This window comes from Globicephala melas, chromosome 16 (assembly GCF_963455315.2).
Source record: "Globicephala melas chromosome 16, mGloMel1.2, whole genome shotgun sequence".
Classification (NCBI taxonomy): Eukaryota; Metazoa; Chordata; class Mammalia; order Artiodactyla; family Delphinidae; genus Globicephala; species Globicephala melas.
The window spans coordinates 63315937-63334565 of NC_083329.1; the positions used below are offsets into that span (position 1 = coordinate 63315937).

The window sequence follows — 18629 nt, forward strand, 5'->3', positions numbered from 1 at the left end:
TTATATTGGCATTTTTCACTTTTATTGTTGGAAAGTGTAATGTATTTCCATTGACCTGTCATGTTGGTGTCAACATATGTCTTATCATTGCTTTCTTTGAATCTACTTATGAAAAACATAACTATTAATGCTTTATTGACATGAATATTCTTTTATTGACATCCTCTTTCTTCTTTTTTCTTTTTTGTTTTCTTTATCCCCATTTTTACATTTTGGACATCTTTATTACCTTTTTCTGTTTTTGATTTCTGTCCATTCCATTATGAAGTGACAATGATTTGTTAACTCAAACTAGAACAATTGCAATGTCATTGGTGAAATGTGCCAGCAGTGACACTCAGGACCAGTACAAGCTGGTCAAAGATATATCTTTCTGAAAACCACTTGTATTCAAACAGACTAAAAGAGAACCAACAATTTTATAATATGTTAAATTGAAAAAGAATTTATGCTATTATGTATTGTGAAAGGGTATTAGGAACCCTGTACACTTATTGATCAGCTGCTGTGGTAATACACTGCCATAAAGCAGAGTGGGTGCACTTGGATTTCCAAAAATTCCTCATACCTTGTGCACAAGGGCTTATTTGAGTATTGACCCTTTGAAGGTCAGAATTTTCGAATGCAGTTTTATCTTTTTAGCTACTTTTTGATGGAAAATATAAAAATTGTTTAATAATAAGTTAATCTTTGGTTTCACAATGTGTTGGCACAGACTTTTTTCCCCATTGGCCCACTCTTTGCCTACTAGCTCCTTTACTGATTTTTTACTATGTTTTAAAATAGTTTATAACCCAGATTGGCCATCATCTTATGCTTTAGCTCCTTGATTTTCCAGTTCCCCTTAGCCCTCTTCTGTGATAGCACAACTTCAAGGCCTACCTCACTCTGACTTTTATTTTCATTTCTGTACCCTTAGAGAAAAGCTTAGGTCTCCCATCTCTCCATCTTAATATTTTAAATTTAAATTTAGAGATAACTTGAATGTTACACTTAACTCTCTTTTTTTGGAAGTGGCCTTTATACTTTTGAAATGTGTGAGGGTTGCGCCATTGGCATGGTTTTAAGGAGGAAAAGAAGAGGTAATTTTTTTGGTTAGTTGAATAGAAATTTCTCTTTTGATCCCCTACAAGGACTTAATGTCCCTTGAATACTTGGGAGATGTTTTCTTATAAAAGTAGTGACGTTAAATCTAAGAAATCCTAGATGGCCATAGGAGGCAGGGAGTGGAGCTAAGCACAGGGAGAAGCAATGACTTACAAATAAAAGCAGAAAAAAAGAAATACACATTTTAAGCTAATTTTAAAAATTCAGTGATGAGGAACAAAAATGATCTCTAGAGAATGTTGCCAACTAGTAATAAATTCTTTTGAATCTTAAAACACATATACACACACAAAAAAAACATTGGCATAATTTAGTAAATGTATAAAGATTCTATAGGGAAGACTTGGCTGTTATTTGAAGTAATTGCAGGTCTTTGCTCTTGGCCTTGTAGCACACTTGATTCCTAGCATACACATCCTAGCATAATATATTAACAATGTGGCTTCTTCACCTAGTGTAGACATAAGTACTATACTTTCATGGTTTTGTAAAAAGGCAGTAACACACGTATTATACTTTGAAAGTTAACACATTATGCTTTACATAAGTGGTAAAGGCTATATTGCTTTGCACTGTTAATTATGAACAAGAAATAAAGCACATTTGAAGATAGTATTCTGGGTATATTATGTGTTATATTGAAAAAAAAATCACAAAACAATTTCTAGACATTGTGTGGCTCTTTCACGTTTGAGTTTGTGAGTTTTCCCCCAAACTTTGTTTTCATTTAGAAATGTTTCTATTTCCCCATTTTTCTTTTATTTGTCTTCTTCACCCTTTTACACCCTAGTTCTAGCCTCAGTTTTACCCAAAGTTGATTTGAATTACACCAGATTGCAGCAAGCAGAGAAGGCGCAAATGGACACTGAAGATGAGGACAAGAAATATCTACAAGAATGCCAGAGTAAATTCGACGGTCTGCAGAAACAAATCTCCCAAAAGGAGAAACAGCTGTGAGTATATTTGGAAATAAATACTTGTATTAACATAATTTCCCCCTCTTCCCCCCCCCATTTTTTTGCACATAATGGTAGACAACCTATATTTTTATTTATTTAATGATGCTGGCTAGGTTGTGGAGTTCTCCTTCCAAAAAAGAAAACAGAAAAAAAAACTAGAAAGCATAATTGTGATAAAACTTATGTTTTTGCTCCCTTTATTGTTTATAGAGTACTTTCAATTGTCTTGCTGTCTTCTTGCTCAAGGAGACTTTTATTCTTTTTGCTGTTGTTCAGCATTAATCTGACGGCCATTATGTTTCTAGATACTGAGTATAATAGGCCTTTGTAACTCAAAGGAGCTTACGTTATGAAAGAAAGTGATATTTTCTGAAAACATTTTTATTAGTACTTCATATGATAGATCTATATATTACCAGCTAGGAAAGATGTCAGTATATGTCACTGAGTTGAAAAAAATAAGTTGCAGACAGTATGCTAAGTATTATCCCATTTTTTATAAAATTAAAACTGTGTATGTGTGTATTTACATATACATAGAAAAGAGTTTAAAGAATACAGATTCTGGAAAATGGTTATCTCAAGGGAGTGATGGTAAATTGACAGGGGTATTTTACTTTTTACTTTATAAACATCAGTATTTTTTCCCCAATAAATATGTACCACTTTGTTATTAAAGAAAACAGCAAAACAACAATAGAAAATAAAGAGTTATATATTGGGTTGGCCAAAAAATTCATTCGTGTTTTTCCATAAGATGTTCCAGAAAACCCCAAACGAACTTTTTGGCCAACCCAATATTATGTTTAACAGATCATTAACAAGATCACATACCATGTATGATGTGTAACTTGCTAAGCTACCTTTAAATCCATTGAGATGTTTTTAAGTTCTTTTCTATTCTTGATGATTTTCTGTCTAGTAGTTCTATCAGTTATCAAGAGAGTATTTGTTGAACTATCCCAACTGTAATTGTGGATATGTATATTTCTACTTTTAGTTCTATCAGTTTTTGCTTCTTGTATTCTGAGTTCTGTTGTTTGGTGCCTACACATTTAGGATTGCTGTGTCTTCTTGGTGAATTGACCTTTTTATCATTATATAATGTGCCTTTTGTCTCTGGTAGTTTTATTTGCTCTGAAGTCTATTTTATCTCATATTAACATAGCCACTCCTGCTTTCTTCTGATTAATGTTTTCATGTAGTAAACAAAAGATTAATGTTTACATTTTCTGTCTTTTTAATTTCAGCCTAATGTGTATCATTATATTTGAAGTAAGTTTCCTATAGTGCATGTTTTTTATCCATTCTGCCAATCTCTCTTTTAAGGATGTATTTAGCCTATTTACATTTAGTATAATTGTTGATATGTTAGAGCTTAAATCTGCTGTTTTGTGTATTTTCATTCCTCTATTCGATTTTTCGTGTCTTCTCATGGGTTACTTGAACATTATTTAGAATTCCCTTTTGATTTATCTATAGTATTTTTTAGTGTATCTCTTTGTATAGATTTTTTAAAGTGTTTACTCTGGACATTGTACCATATATCTGCAACTTTTCACCACTGGTATCAACATTTTACTATATCAAGGGAAGTGTGGAAGCCTTACCTCCACTTAGGTCTTTTTACAATATAATTTGCTTAAATATTTCCTCTGTGTAATATTGAGAACCACATCAGACAATGAGATAGTTTCTGCTTCAACCATTAAACATAATTTAGAAAACTCTCTATTGTTCTTTCTTCATTCCTGATGCTCCAAGTTTCCTTCTTTGTGTATGAAGAACTTCATTTAGCCATTCTTCTAAGGTAGGTCTGTTGGCAACAAATTCCCTTAGTTCTCTTTCATCTGAGAATGTCTTGATTTCACCTTATTTCTGAAGGATATTTTCAGAATATCCTTAAAATTCTGAGTTGACAGTTCTTTTCTTTCAGCATTTGAAAAGTGTTGTGCCACTTTCTTTTGGTCTTCGTAGTTTTTTTTTTTTTTTTTTGCGGTACGCAGACCTCTCACTGTTGTGGCCTCTCCCGTTGCGGAACACAGGCTCTGGATGCACAGGCTCAGCGGCCATGGCTCACAGGCCCAGCTGCTCCACGGCATGTGGGATCTTCCCAGACCGGGGCACGAACCCGTGTCCCCTGCATCGGCAGGCGGACTCTCAACCACTGTGCCACCAGGGAAGCCCTGGTCTTCGTAGTTTCTGATGAAAGGTAGACTGTCATTTGAATCATTGTTCCTGTAGTTACCCTCCAGATTCTTTCTTTGGATTTATCCTTTTTTGCCTTTGGTCAGCTTCTTGGGTCATTAGGCTTATCTTTGCCAAATTTGGAAAAATTTCAGCTATTATTTCTTCAGATATTTTTTTTTCAGTTCCACCTGCTTTCTTCTCTTCTTCTGGGACTCTGATATCATGAATGTTAGGTCTTTTTTATTTAGTAGTCCCATAGGACCCTGACACTATATATATTTTTTTCGGTCAGTTTTCTTTCTGTTGTTCAGATCAGGCAATCTCTGTTGTTCTGTTTTGAAATTCATTCATTCTTTCCTCATCATCTTCATTCTCCTATTGAGACCATACAGTGAGATTATTTTATTTTTCAGTTCTAAGATTTCCGTTTGACTCTTCTTCCCTTCCAAAATTTCCTTTCTTCCTTTCAAAACTTCCTATTCATGAATTTGTTTCAAGCATATTCTTTTTTTTTTCAGAGGAGTTAAAATATAAACTGTATTTTAAATGATACCCAAGAGTCTAAGTCACTATCTGGGCAGGAGAGGGAATTTCCAGGTAGAGGAAATGACATTTTGGGAGTTTTTTGTTTTGTTGTTTTAGTTGAACTATAGGTGATTTACAATATTGTGTTAGTTTCAGGGGTACAGCAAAGTGATTCAGTTATATGTACATCTATATATTTTTTCAGATTATTTTCCCTTATAGGTTATTATAGGTAATTACAAAATATTGAGTATACTTCCCTGTGCTAGGCAGTGGGACCTGTTGGTTATCTATTTTATATATAGTAGTGTGTATATGTTAATCCCAAACTGTGTATATGTTAATCCCAAACTTCCCCCTTTCCCCTCTGGTAACCATAAGTTTGTTTTCTATGTCTGTGGCTCTATTTCTGTTTTGTAAATAAGTTCATTTATCTAATTTTTTTTTAGATTCTACATGTAAGTGATATCATATGATATTTGTCTTTCTCTGTGTGACTTACTTCACTTACTATGATAATCTCTAAGTCCGTCTGTGTTGCTGCAAATGGCATTTTATGGCTGATTGATATTCCATTGTATAAATATAACACATTTAGTCATCTGTATTTAGTCATCTGTCGATGAACATTTAGGTTGCTTCCATGTCTTGGCTATTGTAAATAGTGCTGCTGTAAATTGGGGTGCATGTATCTTTTCCAATTACTGTTTTCTGCAGGTATATACCCAGGAGTGGGATTGCAGGATCATATGGTAGCTCTATTTTTAGGGGTTTTTTTTTTTTGTTGTTGTTTTTGCGGTACGCGGGCCTCTCACTGTTGTGGCCTCTCCCGTTGCGGAGCACAGGCTCCGGACGCGCAGGCTCAGCGGCCATGGCTCACGGGCCTAGCCACTCCGCGGCATGTGAGATCTTCCCAGACCGGGGCACGAACCCGTGTCCCCTGCATCGGCAGGCGGACTCTCAACCACTGCGCCACCAGGGAAACGCTATTTTTAGTTTTTAAAGGAACCTCCATACTGTTCTCCGTAGTGGTTTTACCAATTTACATACCCACCAACAGTGTAGGAGGGTTCCTCAAGCATATTCTTAGTTGGTCATGGGAACATTTTTATGGTGGCTGCTTTAAAATTCTTATTAGTTAAATCCAACATCTTGAATTATCTGACATGTTGCCATCTGTTGATTTTTCCTGGAATCTGTTGATTTTTCCTGGGTCTTGGTATGACAGGTATTCTTCAACTGCATTCTGGACATTTTGGGAACTATGTTATGAGACTGCATCTTACTTAAATCTTATGTTTTAGCAGTCCTCTACTGAAACCACACCAGCAGGGGAACGTGGACACTGACTCTTCATACCAAGTGGGGGTAGAAGCCCAGGACCATCCTGGATGGAATGGAGAAGGGTGCCTAACTAGTGGGCAGGGCTTGAAATCTGTGCTTTCCACTCAGTCTCCACTGTGGAGAGGGAGAGTGGTGCCTTGTTACCATCAAGTGGGAGTGGAGTCCGTGCTTCCCTCTTGGTCTCTGCTGACACGACCCTGGAGGGGAGTGAGAGAGGTACTTCACTAACCCCAGGCCAGGGTAGAAATCTAGGCTCCCCACTTGGCCTTTGCTGACACTGTGGAGAGGGTGAGAAAAGCCTTGTTACTGATGCATAAGAATAAAGGTCCACGCTCTCCACGTGACTTCCACTAATACCGTAGAGGTGGATGGGGAGAGATACCTCATTACTGCTGGGTGGTGGTAAAAAAAGTCCAGGCTCCGCACTTGGCTCTTTCTCTGATACTGCAACAGTGGGAATTGGGAGGGATGCCTCATTATTGCCAGGTGAGGGTAGAAACTAGGCTCCCCATTTGGCTTTTGCTGACAGTGGTTGGGGTGGGCATGGTTTTTTCCTCTGGTGTTTTTTTTTTGGAATAGGGCATTTATCGTTGAAAAGGTTTCTATCACACTAGGCTGCTTCTTCCTAGCTCTTTGGCAGGAGAGAGTAGGCTTTTCTTGGGGCTTTTTTTGTCTGTGCCCATTGCTGTTTGTGGGTTGTGGGCTTCTACATCCAGTCAGAGCTATAAGGAAGGCAAAAAGAAGCCTCAGGGAACTCATCACCATGTTATTCCTTGAATTCTGGCTGGTCTGCTTTCTTCTCTCCCCCTTTCAAGATATTCTTATGTTTGTTTATATATAATGTCTAGGGATTTTAACTGTACTTAGTTGGAGGGATAGGTAGAAATGTGTTTACTCCACCTTGTTCAGAACCGAATTAAGTTCCTTTTAAATCTACCACAAAAATAACATTTTGAGAAATTGGTATATAGAATAAGGCTTTAGGCCAGGGGGTGTTACCTTGGTTGGAAACTTACATCATTTGTAAATTGTGAAACTAAAACTCACACGCGCCCCCCCCCCCCCAAAAAAAACCACCACTCGGCAAACGAACATTTTCTCTTAATTTTAAGACTTTCACAAAAGCACTTTCAGGACTCCCTTGGCAACAGAAATCACAAAGAACATTTAAGTCATCAAGTTTATTAATGGTGCCAAGGGTTTTGTTGTTTAAGTCCCTGTACCCTGCCAAATGGAAAAATGTGAAAAGTAAGACTGGGACACTTTGCCAGTCAATAGAATACAATCTTGAAACTTCAGTACTCTGTGTTACTGAATGACTTTTCTAGAGTTTGACAAAAGGGTAGGTAAGACAAGTCTGATATTAATTCTACAGTGATGCCTCTATTTGATCCCTGCCCAAAGAATGACCCAAATAATGCTCCAGGGACCTGGTCCTTCCCTGTAGGGCTAACCTACTCAATAGGTCTTGGGTACAGCTGTGGAGAGAAGATGTTTGTCCCTGCTGAAACTGTGAAAGTAATTTCATTTCTCATTGGGTGCCATTTTGGTAGAGCATAAACATGTTAACAATTTGGAGATCAAGGGGATCCCTCAGAAAAATTGGAACTGTTTCTATAGAAATAGGCAGTTGGGACTTTGTCCAGGAAAAACAAATTCCATTTTTTCACCTAAAATGGAAATAACTTTTTTTGGTTTCTGATTATGAAAATATTACATGCTGTTGACCAAATGTAAGAAAATATGGAAAAAAGTGAAGAAAATAAAAATGGGATATACCTTTATTTTTCTGGCTGCGCTTGTGGCATGAGGGAACCTTAGTTCCCAACCAGGGATCAAACCCAAGCCCCCTGTAGTGGAAGTGCGGTGTCCTAACCACTGGACCGCCAGGGAATTCCCTGGATATACCTTTTTCTAGCATTTTGATGAACATTCTTTTTGGGTATGCATAGATATTTTTTGCTTTTTATCAATAGAAAGAGGATCATGCTACATGCTCTTTAGTATCTTGTTTATTGTATTTACTACGTTATGGACATTGTATCATATCAGTTACTATAGGTCTACACTATTGTATCTCAGTTAACCTAAAGGAATCATTTAGCCTGAAAAATTGTGCTTTATTGTTTGAATTTGCATATCTTTGATTACTAGTAATAGCCTTTTGTATTTCTTTATTTTGTGAATTGCCAGTTCATAGCCTCTAGTTTTTCCTCTGTGGTGTTCAGCTTTTTAATATTTATTTATATAAGAGCTCTTTATGTTTTTATTGTGGGTTTTTCACATACAATGAAAATGTTTTCTAAGTTTATAGTTTTTTTGTGTGTGTTTTTAAAAAATTAATTTATTTTTGGCTGCATTGGGTCTTAGTTGCTGCTCACGGGCTTTCTCTAGTTGTGGCTAGTGGTGGCTACTCCTCTTTGCAGTGCGGGGTCTTCTCATTGCGGTGGCTTCTCTTGTTGCGGAGCACTGGCTATAGGCATGCAGGCTTCAGTAGTTGTGGCTCGTGGGGTCTAGAGCACAGGCTCAGTAGTTGTGGCACATGGGCTTAGTTGCTCCGCAGCATGTGGGATCTTCCCGGACCGGGGCACGAACCCGTGTCCCCTGCATCGACAGGTGGACTCTCAACCACTGCGCCACCAGGGAAGCCCCTATAGTTTGTTTGTTTGTTTATTTATTTATATCTTTTTTTTGCGGTACGCGGGCCTCTCACTGTTGTGGCCTCTCCCATTGCGGAGCACAGGCTCCAGACGCACAGGCTCAGCGGCCATGGCTCACGGGCCCAGCCGCTCCACGGCCCATGGGATCTTCCTGGACCGGGGCACGAACCCATGTCCCCTGCATCGGCAGGCGGACTCTCAACCACTGTGCCACCAGGGAAGCCCTATTTTTAAACTTTGTTCATAGTGGTTTTTTTCATTTAGACGTTTTACATTTTTATATAGTTCTATTTTCTCTTTTTTTTTCCCTTTATGGTTTCTGCCCTTCGTGGTCAACATGTGTTTTGACAATATATTTTAAATAACTTAAAAACAAAATTTTTCCTTTGCTTTTTCTCTCAGTTTTTTCTGATTCTGGATGATGCGGCCACTCAACAATGCACTCACTCTGTACTTTGCTTACTTCAGTGTTAGTAGCATATACCTGTCCCTCTGTATCCCTTTTAAATTTGTGGTGAAATGGTATTTTTCAACAATTTGTAAATTCCATTTCGAGGTATCTTGTCTCTTCAACCTTAATTATAAAATCTAAAATTGCTTCACTGAAAATAATTTGGCTGTAGATGGAAATGCTAACTTTATGAGGAAACAAAAGTAATTATATTAACACAAAAATATAATATAATGTAATACGGTGATATTCTCAATATTATGACGTAACATTATAATTTAAAATGTATAGTATTAGGAACTATGGCATTATTAGTATATACCTCACCTGTTACAACTACTTATGAGCAATAATTATTGGAATTATTTTGGGGGGGTTTCCTAAAATGTAAGAATTTGACTACTTTTGTTTTTCCAGCTAGCACCTGTTGTTTGAATGATGAAATAGAGCTTTCAAATGTGAACTGGCATTTTCAGACAGTGTGAATTTTCCTCTAGTGTCTCCCTGGTCTTAGCTCTGTACTGTAATGGGTCAGCTTCCAACAGTAATCTGCAAAGTAGCACTTGGCACCAGGGCTGATTTTTCTGTTTCTGATGTTGAATTGATTTTGTGGTTGCTGTAATCCTTATATCAGAATAATACTTTTCATTAGTTTGTGGTAAAAATTTTCTCATGGCCCAGAACATGGTTCCATTTCTAAGATATAACCAGTCTTTATAGTATGGTGTGCCCTTCCAGGCATTTTCCATGCTTATACAGCATTTATGTATACAGAGTTAATAAATGACAAATTGTCATTTAGCAGGAGGTTTTTGTGATTGACAAATTAACTGAGACTTTGAGATCTGAAAACCCTGTGCTACTGAACTTGTTTTCTAAAAAATATTTGTGAAAGAAACTACCTGAAGAATTGCATTACAAAGGTGAAAGTAATCAACCAAAGAGATGCTGTTAATGAAGAATACATACAACCGTCATGTGAGAAACAACACTGAACTTCTCTGTATTATTTGTCATTCAAGGGTGCAACTGGAAACCGATCTGAAGATTGAGAAGGAATGGAGGCAAACTTTGCAAGAAGATCTTCAAAAGGAGAAAGACACCTTATCTCATCTTAGAAATGAGACCCAACAAATCCTTAGTCTTAAAAAAGTAAATAATGGTGGTAAAACTTAAAAAATTCTATCTTGATGACAGTTAAGTTATTTAAAAAGAGGATCAAATAATAATTTACTTTTATACCAAGGAAACAGAGTATACTGGTCATCTTTAAAAATATCAGTAAGGAGATTAAATGAATGGAAAATAGCTGATAGTTGATAGAGCAGCTTTTTTTTTTTTTTTTAGAGCAGCTATTTTTTATGAAAAGCTGAAGGATACATTCCTATCCTTTAATTGTATGTATGCAGTGTCTAGTTTGTTTCTTTTAAATTGCATTTTCTGTCTTTTATTGTTTTGAAGGAGTTCCTTCACCTCCAGGATGAAAATCACCAGTTGAAGAAAATATATCACGAACAGGAGCAAGCTCTTCAAGAACTTGGCAACAAACTTAGCGAGTAATTTCTCTTTTTTCCTCCAACTAAGTAGTCATTGACCCTTATTAAGTTATGAGTGTGCCAAACCAAGTAGACAGAAGAGTTTAAATATAAAATAGAAAGATATGAACTATTAAAAACAAAGCCAAACAGCAACTTTAAAGATTAACAAATAAGGGTGTGGATTGGAGAGATTTTTTTAAAAGTTCATTTTAGTAAGTGTTAGCTCTAAACATTTTCCAGTAGATGAAATCTAAGACTCTTGTTTAATTTCTTCCAATCAGAGAATTCAGAAGTTCATTTAATATATTTTTCTCAGAACAAAAGTCAAATTTTCAAAATATATGGAGAGAACTTTTTCAGACTGTTCTGAGAAGGAGCCAGCATTTTGAAAAGTGAATGATATTTGATGTTGTCTGGAGTTGAGGCTTGACTTCATGCATTGTGGTTGGTTCTGTCACAATGAAGTGTTCCTGGGTTTATATGAAGACAAGAAGGAGAAATGGCGTTCTGTCTTTCTCACATTTTCCTCCTTATTCCACATGGTCTGTGTTTTGGATTAGCTTCATCTTTGTGCCCTGATTGAACATATTGTCAACTATCTAGGGTAAACTCTGGAGTGTTTAATTTAGTATTGAATGTACCACTGTCACATTAAAAAAAAATAGTGTCATTTTTTTTTTAATACAAAAAAGTAAAAGAAAGCCACAATGACCCATAAGCCTATCACCTATATAAATCCCTTTGATGTCTTATATGGTTAGAAAACTCAGAGAGCACCAAAAGGGGACTTCCCTGGCGGTCCAGTGGTTAAGACGCTGCGCTTCCACTGCAGGGCACGTGGGTTCCATCCCTGGTCAGGGAATTAAGATCCCTCATGCCATGCGCAGCGCGGCCAAAAAAAGACAAAGAGCACCAAAAGGTATAAAATAAACAGTTGCCTCCCTCCTCCCAAGTATCAATCCCCAAAATTAGCTAACCTCAGAACAAATCCATATATGAGGATTTCATTATATATATGGATATGATTAGCTATATATATATGTCATATATATCATTTGTAATCATTAAACTGAATAGAAATCATACTGGCATGGAGACTTAATTGCTAAAGTTGGGATTCCATTAGGAAGTCTTGAGAACGATTACCAAGGGCATAGTAAAGAGTAGTTCCCTGGGACTTCCCTGGTAGTCCAGTGGTTAAGATTCTGTGCTTCCAATGCAGGGGACGCCAGTACGATCCCTGGTCAGGGAACTAATATCCCACATGCTGTGAGGCTCAGCCAAGAAAAGAGTAGTTCCCTAAAACCACAAAAGGAAATACCAGCTCTCAAAAAGATAAAGATGTTTTTGTTTCTACAAAGAACAATTTGCATTATGATTTCAATAAGCAAGATTTTTATTCTAATCTGGCATCCATTCATTGATCATTTTGAGCCACACCAGGTGCTGATTTTCCATGTATTCATCCGACACATACTATGTGCCAGGCACTATTCTAAGTGCTAGGGACTCAACAGTGAACAATCCCCACAACAAAAAATATATTTACATTTATTTAAGATCATAAAGGTTTAATATGAAAACAGGTTAGAATAGTAAAACAAGGAATGTGTATTACTTTTCACCCATCTCCCACTCAATACTAGAGACTTTATAGTTGTATTAAAGGCATGATCACTTAGATGTCCAGATAGCTGAATTCAGAATTTCGTTGTTTTCCTTTTTCCTTTTATTCTGGTTCATTGATTCTCAAATTATAGTTTTTTGTTTGTTTGTTTGTTTTTTTGCTGTACGCGGGCCTCTCACCGCCGCAGCCCCTCCCGCTGCGGACGCGCAGGCCCAGCGGCCACAGCCCATGGGCCCGGCCTCTCTGCAGCATGCGGGATCCCCCTGGACCGGGGCACAAACCCGCGTCCCCCGCATCGGCAGGCGGACTCCCAACCACTGCGCCACCAGGGAAGCCCCTCAAGGGTTTTTTTGACTACTAAATTTTTCCCTTGTATACTGACTTCATACCTAATCCCTGTGTAACGGCACTGTATGCATGTTCTTTTGAAGTTTGCTGGTTTGTGTGTGGGAGGGGGGGTAGGATTTTTTTGTTTTTTGTTTTTTGTTTTACTTAAGAATATGAGTTAAAAAAAAAGAATGGGGCTTCCCTGGTGGCGCAGTGGTTGGGAGTCCGCCTGCCTATGCAGGAGACGCGGGTTCGTGCACCGGTCCGGGAAGATCCCACGTGCCGCGGAGCGGCTAGGCCCGTGAGCCATGGCCGCTGAGCCTGCGCGTCCGGAGCCTGTGCTCCGCGGCGGGAGGGGCCGCGGCGGTGGGAGGCCCGCGTACCGCACACACACAAAAAAGAAAGAATAAAAAAGAAATTACCAGGACTCTTCCAAATGTAGTATTCTGTAAATGCTATTCTTTCCATATAAAGAAACTTAAAGATTTTTTTTCCTCAAAGGAGGGGTTTCAGGATTATCAGAGGCTTATACAATTTATGGATGTTTTCCTCTAGTGTCATAATTGTATCACATTTATTACATTCTCATGTTTTATTTTGACCCTTCTCTATGCTGTTTTCATTCTGTGGAAATATTTTCACAAACAAATACATATTTCTAAATAGAATTTAATTAAAATTAATAATATAGACATCTGTTCCTTGTCTGGGACAAGGAAAAGTTGTTCTTGTACATTGTGTTTAGTGGAACTGTAACTGATACTCTTTAGGTACTTTGGCAATTCTTATCAGAAGGGGGCAAGCTTTTTAGAGTCCATATTTATGAATAGAGGCATTTTAACCAGAAATATATCAATACCAGTAAATTTTCATATAGAAAGTATTTCTGTAGTGAATGCCATTAAGTAAGCTCTTTTATTCCATACTTAGTTTTTCTATATAGCAGTTACTGTTTTGGCCAAAATTCCCACCAGCATCAATTTTCCTTGGATACATTTTGTAGATGTGAATTCAGCCAAGAAAATTTGATTAGTCTGTTAATATTTTTATACTGTGTAATTTTACATTGATTATTCCCACTGTAAGAGTCATTATGCACCAGATAAAAGACTAACACTTTGTTTTTATGTCTTGGAACAGAGCATTTGTAGGGCAAAGCAAGTTTCCTAATGTTCTGCTTCAGTAGCAGAGACTTTAGTATTTTATGTACCTTTTGATCCAGTAATTACATTTCTAAGTTGTTAACCTAAGAAAAATAATATAAATGTTTTGGTCATTTCAACTTTAATGAACAATTTTGTGGCAAAAAAACTTGAAACAAGTTGAAAGTTCAGCACTGGATAATTATATAAACTACATACTTCATATTCTTTTTCATGGTATACCATGTAACCATTTAATATAATGATGTGACAGATAGTTAATAACAAGTCAGTAGCTCTAAGCCTTTCAGGATATATTGTTAAGTCATGTGGGAAACTGTGTAAATAATTTTTCCATTTGAAATACACATACTCATTGATATTTAGAGATTATCATCTCTGGGTAGTGGGATCACAGATAATTATTGTTATTTATAGCCTGTATGTTAATATGTATTTTCAAAAGGTGAAAAACTATCACAATTACATCTTCCTTAATATTTCCACTCTCACTTACCACTCTTTTGCATCTGCTAGAGAAATAGTGTTCATAATGGTTAACCTGTCGGCTTTGGGTTCTCAGAGGACCAGGGTTTGAATTGTGGCTTCCCCAGTTACCACCTAAACTTCAGCAGGCCTCACTTTTTTCATCTTGATAAGTGTTTTTGAAGACTAAATGACATTATGCATGCAAAGTTTATAGCATAGTGTCTGGTACATCATAAGCCTACAGTAAATAATAGCTGTCATTAGTAGTCATAACCACATGAAAACACCAATATGCTTTTTTTTTTTAATTTATAAATTTATTTATTTATTTTTGGCTGCATTGGGTCTTCGTTGCTGTGTGCAGGCTTTCTCTAGTTGTGGTGAGCAGGGGCTACTCTTTGTTGCGGTGCCCAGGCTTCTCGTTGCGGTGGCTTCTCTTGTTGCGGAGCACAGGCTCTAGGTGTGCAGGCTCAGTAGTTGTGGCTCACGGGCTTAGTTGCTCCGCGGCATGTGGGATCTTCCCGGACCAGGGCTCAAACCCATGTCCCCTGCATTGGCAGGCGGATTCTTAACCACTACGCCACCAGGGAAGCCCAATATTGTTTCTTTAAAAAAGCAAATTTTAAATCTCAAAACTATTTTTGCTTTAGGACATTTTGGAAATATAGGAAAATATTAAATATAATCCCACTAGCCAAAGAAGGTCATTAGAATAATATAGTGTATACAATTTTATATCCTATGAAAATTCAATACCTTTCTAATGAATTACTAGATGGTCTATATTTTAAAATGTGTACTGAAATTTGGACCTATTTATAATCTTTTTAGATCAAAACTTAAAATAGAAGATATAAAAGAAGCCAACAAAGCATTGCAGGTGAGTGTAAGTATTTTCCTCAAGTAGGAAGGTATGGATATATGTGAAAGTCTCCAGTAAAGGTAAGGCCCTGTGTACTATTATTGAATCCTGGGATATATAGAAGCAGAAGCAGTGAATGGGGAGCTTGTAGGATGGTGTCCATCTCTTCCCTATACCTCTAGAACACATTATTAAAATTCCTCATGTTGGAAATGACCTTGGAAATAATTTTCTCCACTTTCCTACAAAGTGTGGCAAGATAGAGTGAAATTGCATTTGAATTTGATAATCCTTAAATTCCTGTGCTAGTCTATTACTTACTAGTTTTTGACCTTCATCAAGTAAATATCCCCATGGAGTCTCAGTTTTCTCTTCTGAAATTGGCTTATGATTTTGCATAGGGTTGCTTTGAATATTGAGTAAGTTAATGTATGTGATAGTGATTTGGTACAATTTATTAGTATATGGTTCTGAATGTATCTGGATGCAAGAATCTCTTTACAACACAGGAGAAAATACAGTCCCCGTGCGAGTACTTCAGTGGCAGATAGCTTCCTACTACACAAGCTACCCATTTGGTTTATCAAAGTGTTACATGAAAGTAATTTAAAAAGTCCAATTGTACAAGGAAAACTTAAAAAAACAAAACGGAAGCAGTCTCTTGTTTTCACCCTCTTGTCCCTTATCCACCCCAGCTCCTGCCACCAGAAGGAGGCTACTTTTAATTCCTTTAGTTGTTTCTTCTGGTATTTATTCCCCTATTTCTTAAGTACTATTTAGACCTATCTATTGCCTCATTAGCATGGTGGATGAGGAGTTTTGTTCAGTCTCACCCTGGTCTGTCTTCTCTTCACTGCCCTCCCAGTATAATTAAGTAAAAGTTTTTGTGACATTTATTTACTGTGTATTCTTCATTATGACTATTTAAATATTGTTCCTTGCCGGACCAGGTAATATATTGCAATTATATTTTCTTTCTTGAACTACTTTTTATTTCCTCTGGAGTTAATATTTACTCTCCCCCTACCCGCCCCTTTAAGTTTTGTTATATTTGAGCATCAGAGTTTTCTTATACTTTCAAACAATCTGTAAAGTGCTTCTTGATAAAAGGTTTTCACGTAGTAAAATGAATCGGGTAACTGGTTAGTTTTCTTTTTCCGTCGGAGTCATCCCTTCTGGAGTCTTTTCTTTACTGCTCCTGTCTGGTCTGGTCACTCTTTTTCTTTTTTTTTTTTTTTAATAAATTTATTTTATTTATTTATTTTTGGCTGCTTTTGGTCTTCGTTGCTACGCATGGGCTTTCTCTAGTTGCGGCTAGTGGGGGCTACTCTGTTGCAGTGCGTAGGCTTCTTTTTGCGGTGGCTTCTCTTGTGGAGCACGGGCTCTAGGCGTGCAGGCTTCAGTAGTTGTGGCGCACAGGCTTAGTTGTTCCGCGGCATGTGGGATCTTCCCGGACCAGGGATTGAACCCGTGTCCCCTGAATTGGCAGACAAATTCTTAACCACTGTGCCACTAAGGAAGTCCCTGGTCTGGTCACTCTTGTCTTGGCATTTCCCTTTGCTGCCATTCGTTCTTTCAACTGTTTTCGGGTTTTTTTTTTTGGCCACATCACTCGGCTTGTGGGATTTTAGTTCCCTGACCAGGGATTGAACCCTGGCCCTCTGCAGTGAGAGTGTGGAGTCCTAACCACTGGACTGCCAGGGAATCCCCACTGGGCAGTGCTTCCTTTAGTAGCCTCCTAGGAAATGGTGAATGAAGATAAAGATTTTATGAATCTGTATGCCTTTATTCTGCTTTCACACTTTTTTTAGGAGATACGTAGGGATGTCTGCCCAACTGTCATTTTTTAAACTCTGTAAAATTTTTTCACTGTTAAATATATATCATATATGCAAAAGAGGACACATATAGTATAACTTAAAAACACTGGCACAGGGCTTCCCTGGTGGCGCAGTGGTTGAGAGTCTGCCTGCCGATGCAGGGGACACGGGTTTGTGCCCCAGTCCGGGAAGATCCCACATGCTGCGGAGCGCCTGGGCCCATGAGCCATGGCCGCTGAGCCTGCGCGTCCGGAGCCTGTGCTCTGCAACGGGAGAGGCCACAACAGTGAGAGGCCCGCGTACCGCAACAAAAAAAAAACACTGGCATACTCTGTTTTAGCTTATAATAGAACATGTGTGCTCCCTGATTGCATTCCCTTCCCTGTAGTAACAGTCTTCTACGTTTAGTTAATCATTATGTTGTTTTTCTTATAGTTTTATCATTCATGTCTAGCTTTAACAAAATATTATCCAGATTTCCCTGTTTTTATATGTATGAAAATGGATTTATATGTGACTTTGTCTTTTTTTTTTTTGGTCCTTGCTATTGTCCAGTTGATGGGTCTGGAACAGCTGTCCTACAGTTTCTCACATTTCAGATTTTATCTGATTGCTTGTTCATAGTAGTCTTAAATTTGTTACTCTATCCCCTTATTTAAGCCTGTAAACTGGAAATTAAATCTAAAGGCTTGGTTGGATTCAGGTTCAGCCTTCTGTGAGACATTTTTTATTTCTGCTATCATATTTTTAATATTCAGCAGGCTCTTTTTTTAAATTAATTTATTTTTGGCTCTGTTGGGTCTTTGTTGCTGTGTGCGGGCTTTCTCTAGTTGCGGCGAGCGGGGGCTACTCTTAGTTGTGGTGTGCAGGCTTATTGTGGTGGCTTGTCTTGTTGCAGAGCACGGGCTCTAGGCGCACACGGGCTTCAGTAGCTGTGGCTCGCGGGCTCTAGAGTGCAGGCTCAGTAGTTGTGGCACACAGGCTTAGTTGCTCCGCAGCATGTGGGATCTTCCCGGACCAGGGATCGAACCCGTGTCTCCTGCATTGGTAGGTGGCCTGTTAACCACTGTGCCACCAGGGAAGTCCCTCAGCAGGCTTTTATTCGCTCATTTTTCCTTTTTAAAATAGCATCCTGTTATTTTATCTCTGAGGATATTCATTATAGTTTCTTTAAAGTTTTATTTTGCTACTTCCATTCTGTTTCTTCTGAATTCCATTCTTGGGTTTGTTCTTTGGTTGGAGTACCTCATGCCCCAATCTTTCCTCAAATGTTGGATAATCTCCCAATTTCAATAAAAGGCACAAAAAAAAATCTTGAAAGCCCTGTGTTGGTTAGGTGGATGGGAGTGGGTTGTAATAGACTGGTAGGCCTCAAGCATAGAAAAATCTGTTAACTACCGAACTGATGGGTATCCTTTCTCAATGTTAGTACCTACAAGACTTCTCTCTGGGGCAGTTGACTTTCTCTAGAGAAGGATCCTCTAATATCCTGTTAGGAGGGTTTAAGCTGTGTGGCTGACATTCTGGAACTGGGCAGAGAAAAATAGCCATTTGTTTGCCGAGCAGTAGCTTTCTCCCTTCTAGTTTT

The 18629-nt window shown here is 37.9% G+C and overlaps 1 protein-coding gene across 12 annotated transcripts in view; it reads left to right on the forward strand.

Annotated features, from left to right (window-relative positions):
• The window catches only part of RUFY2 (RUN and FYVE domain containing 2), a 46934-nt gene that overhangs the window by 23418 nt on the left and 4887 nt on the right, over nucleotides 1-18629 (forward strand). For 9 of the 12 annotated variants that reach the window (XM_030862394.2, XM_060285883.1, XM_060285884.2 and 6 more), the window contains 4 exons: nucleotides 1941-2060; nucleotides 10259-10388; nucleotides 10698-10792; nucleotides 15191-15239. In XM_030862394.2, the coding sequence (XP_030718254.1) occupies nucleotides 1941-2060; nucleotides 10259-10388; nucleotides 10698-10792; nucleotides 15191-15239 (394 nt within the window). The other 3 variants (XR_009559235.1, XM_060285888.1, XM_060285887.1) reach the window with 3 other exon arrangements.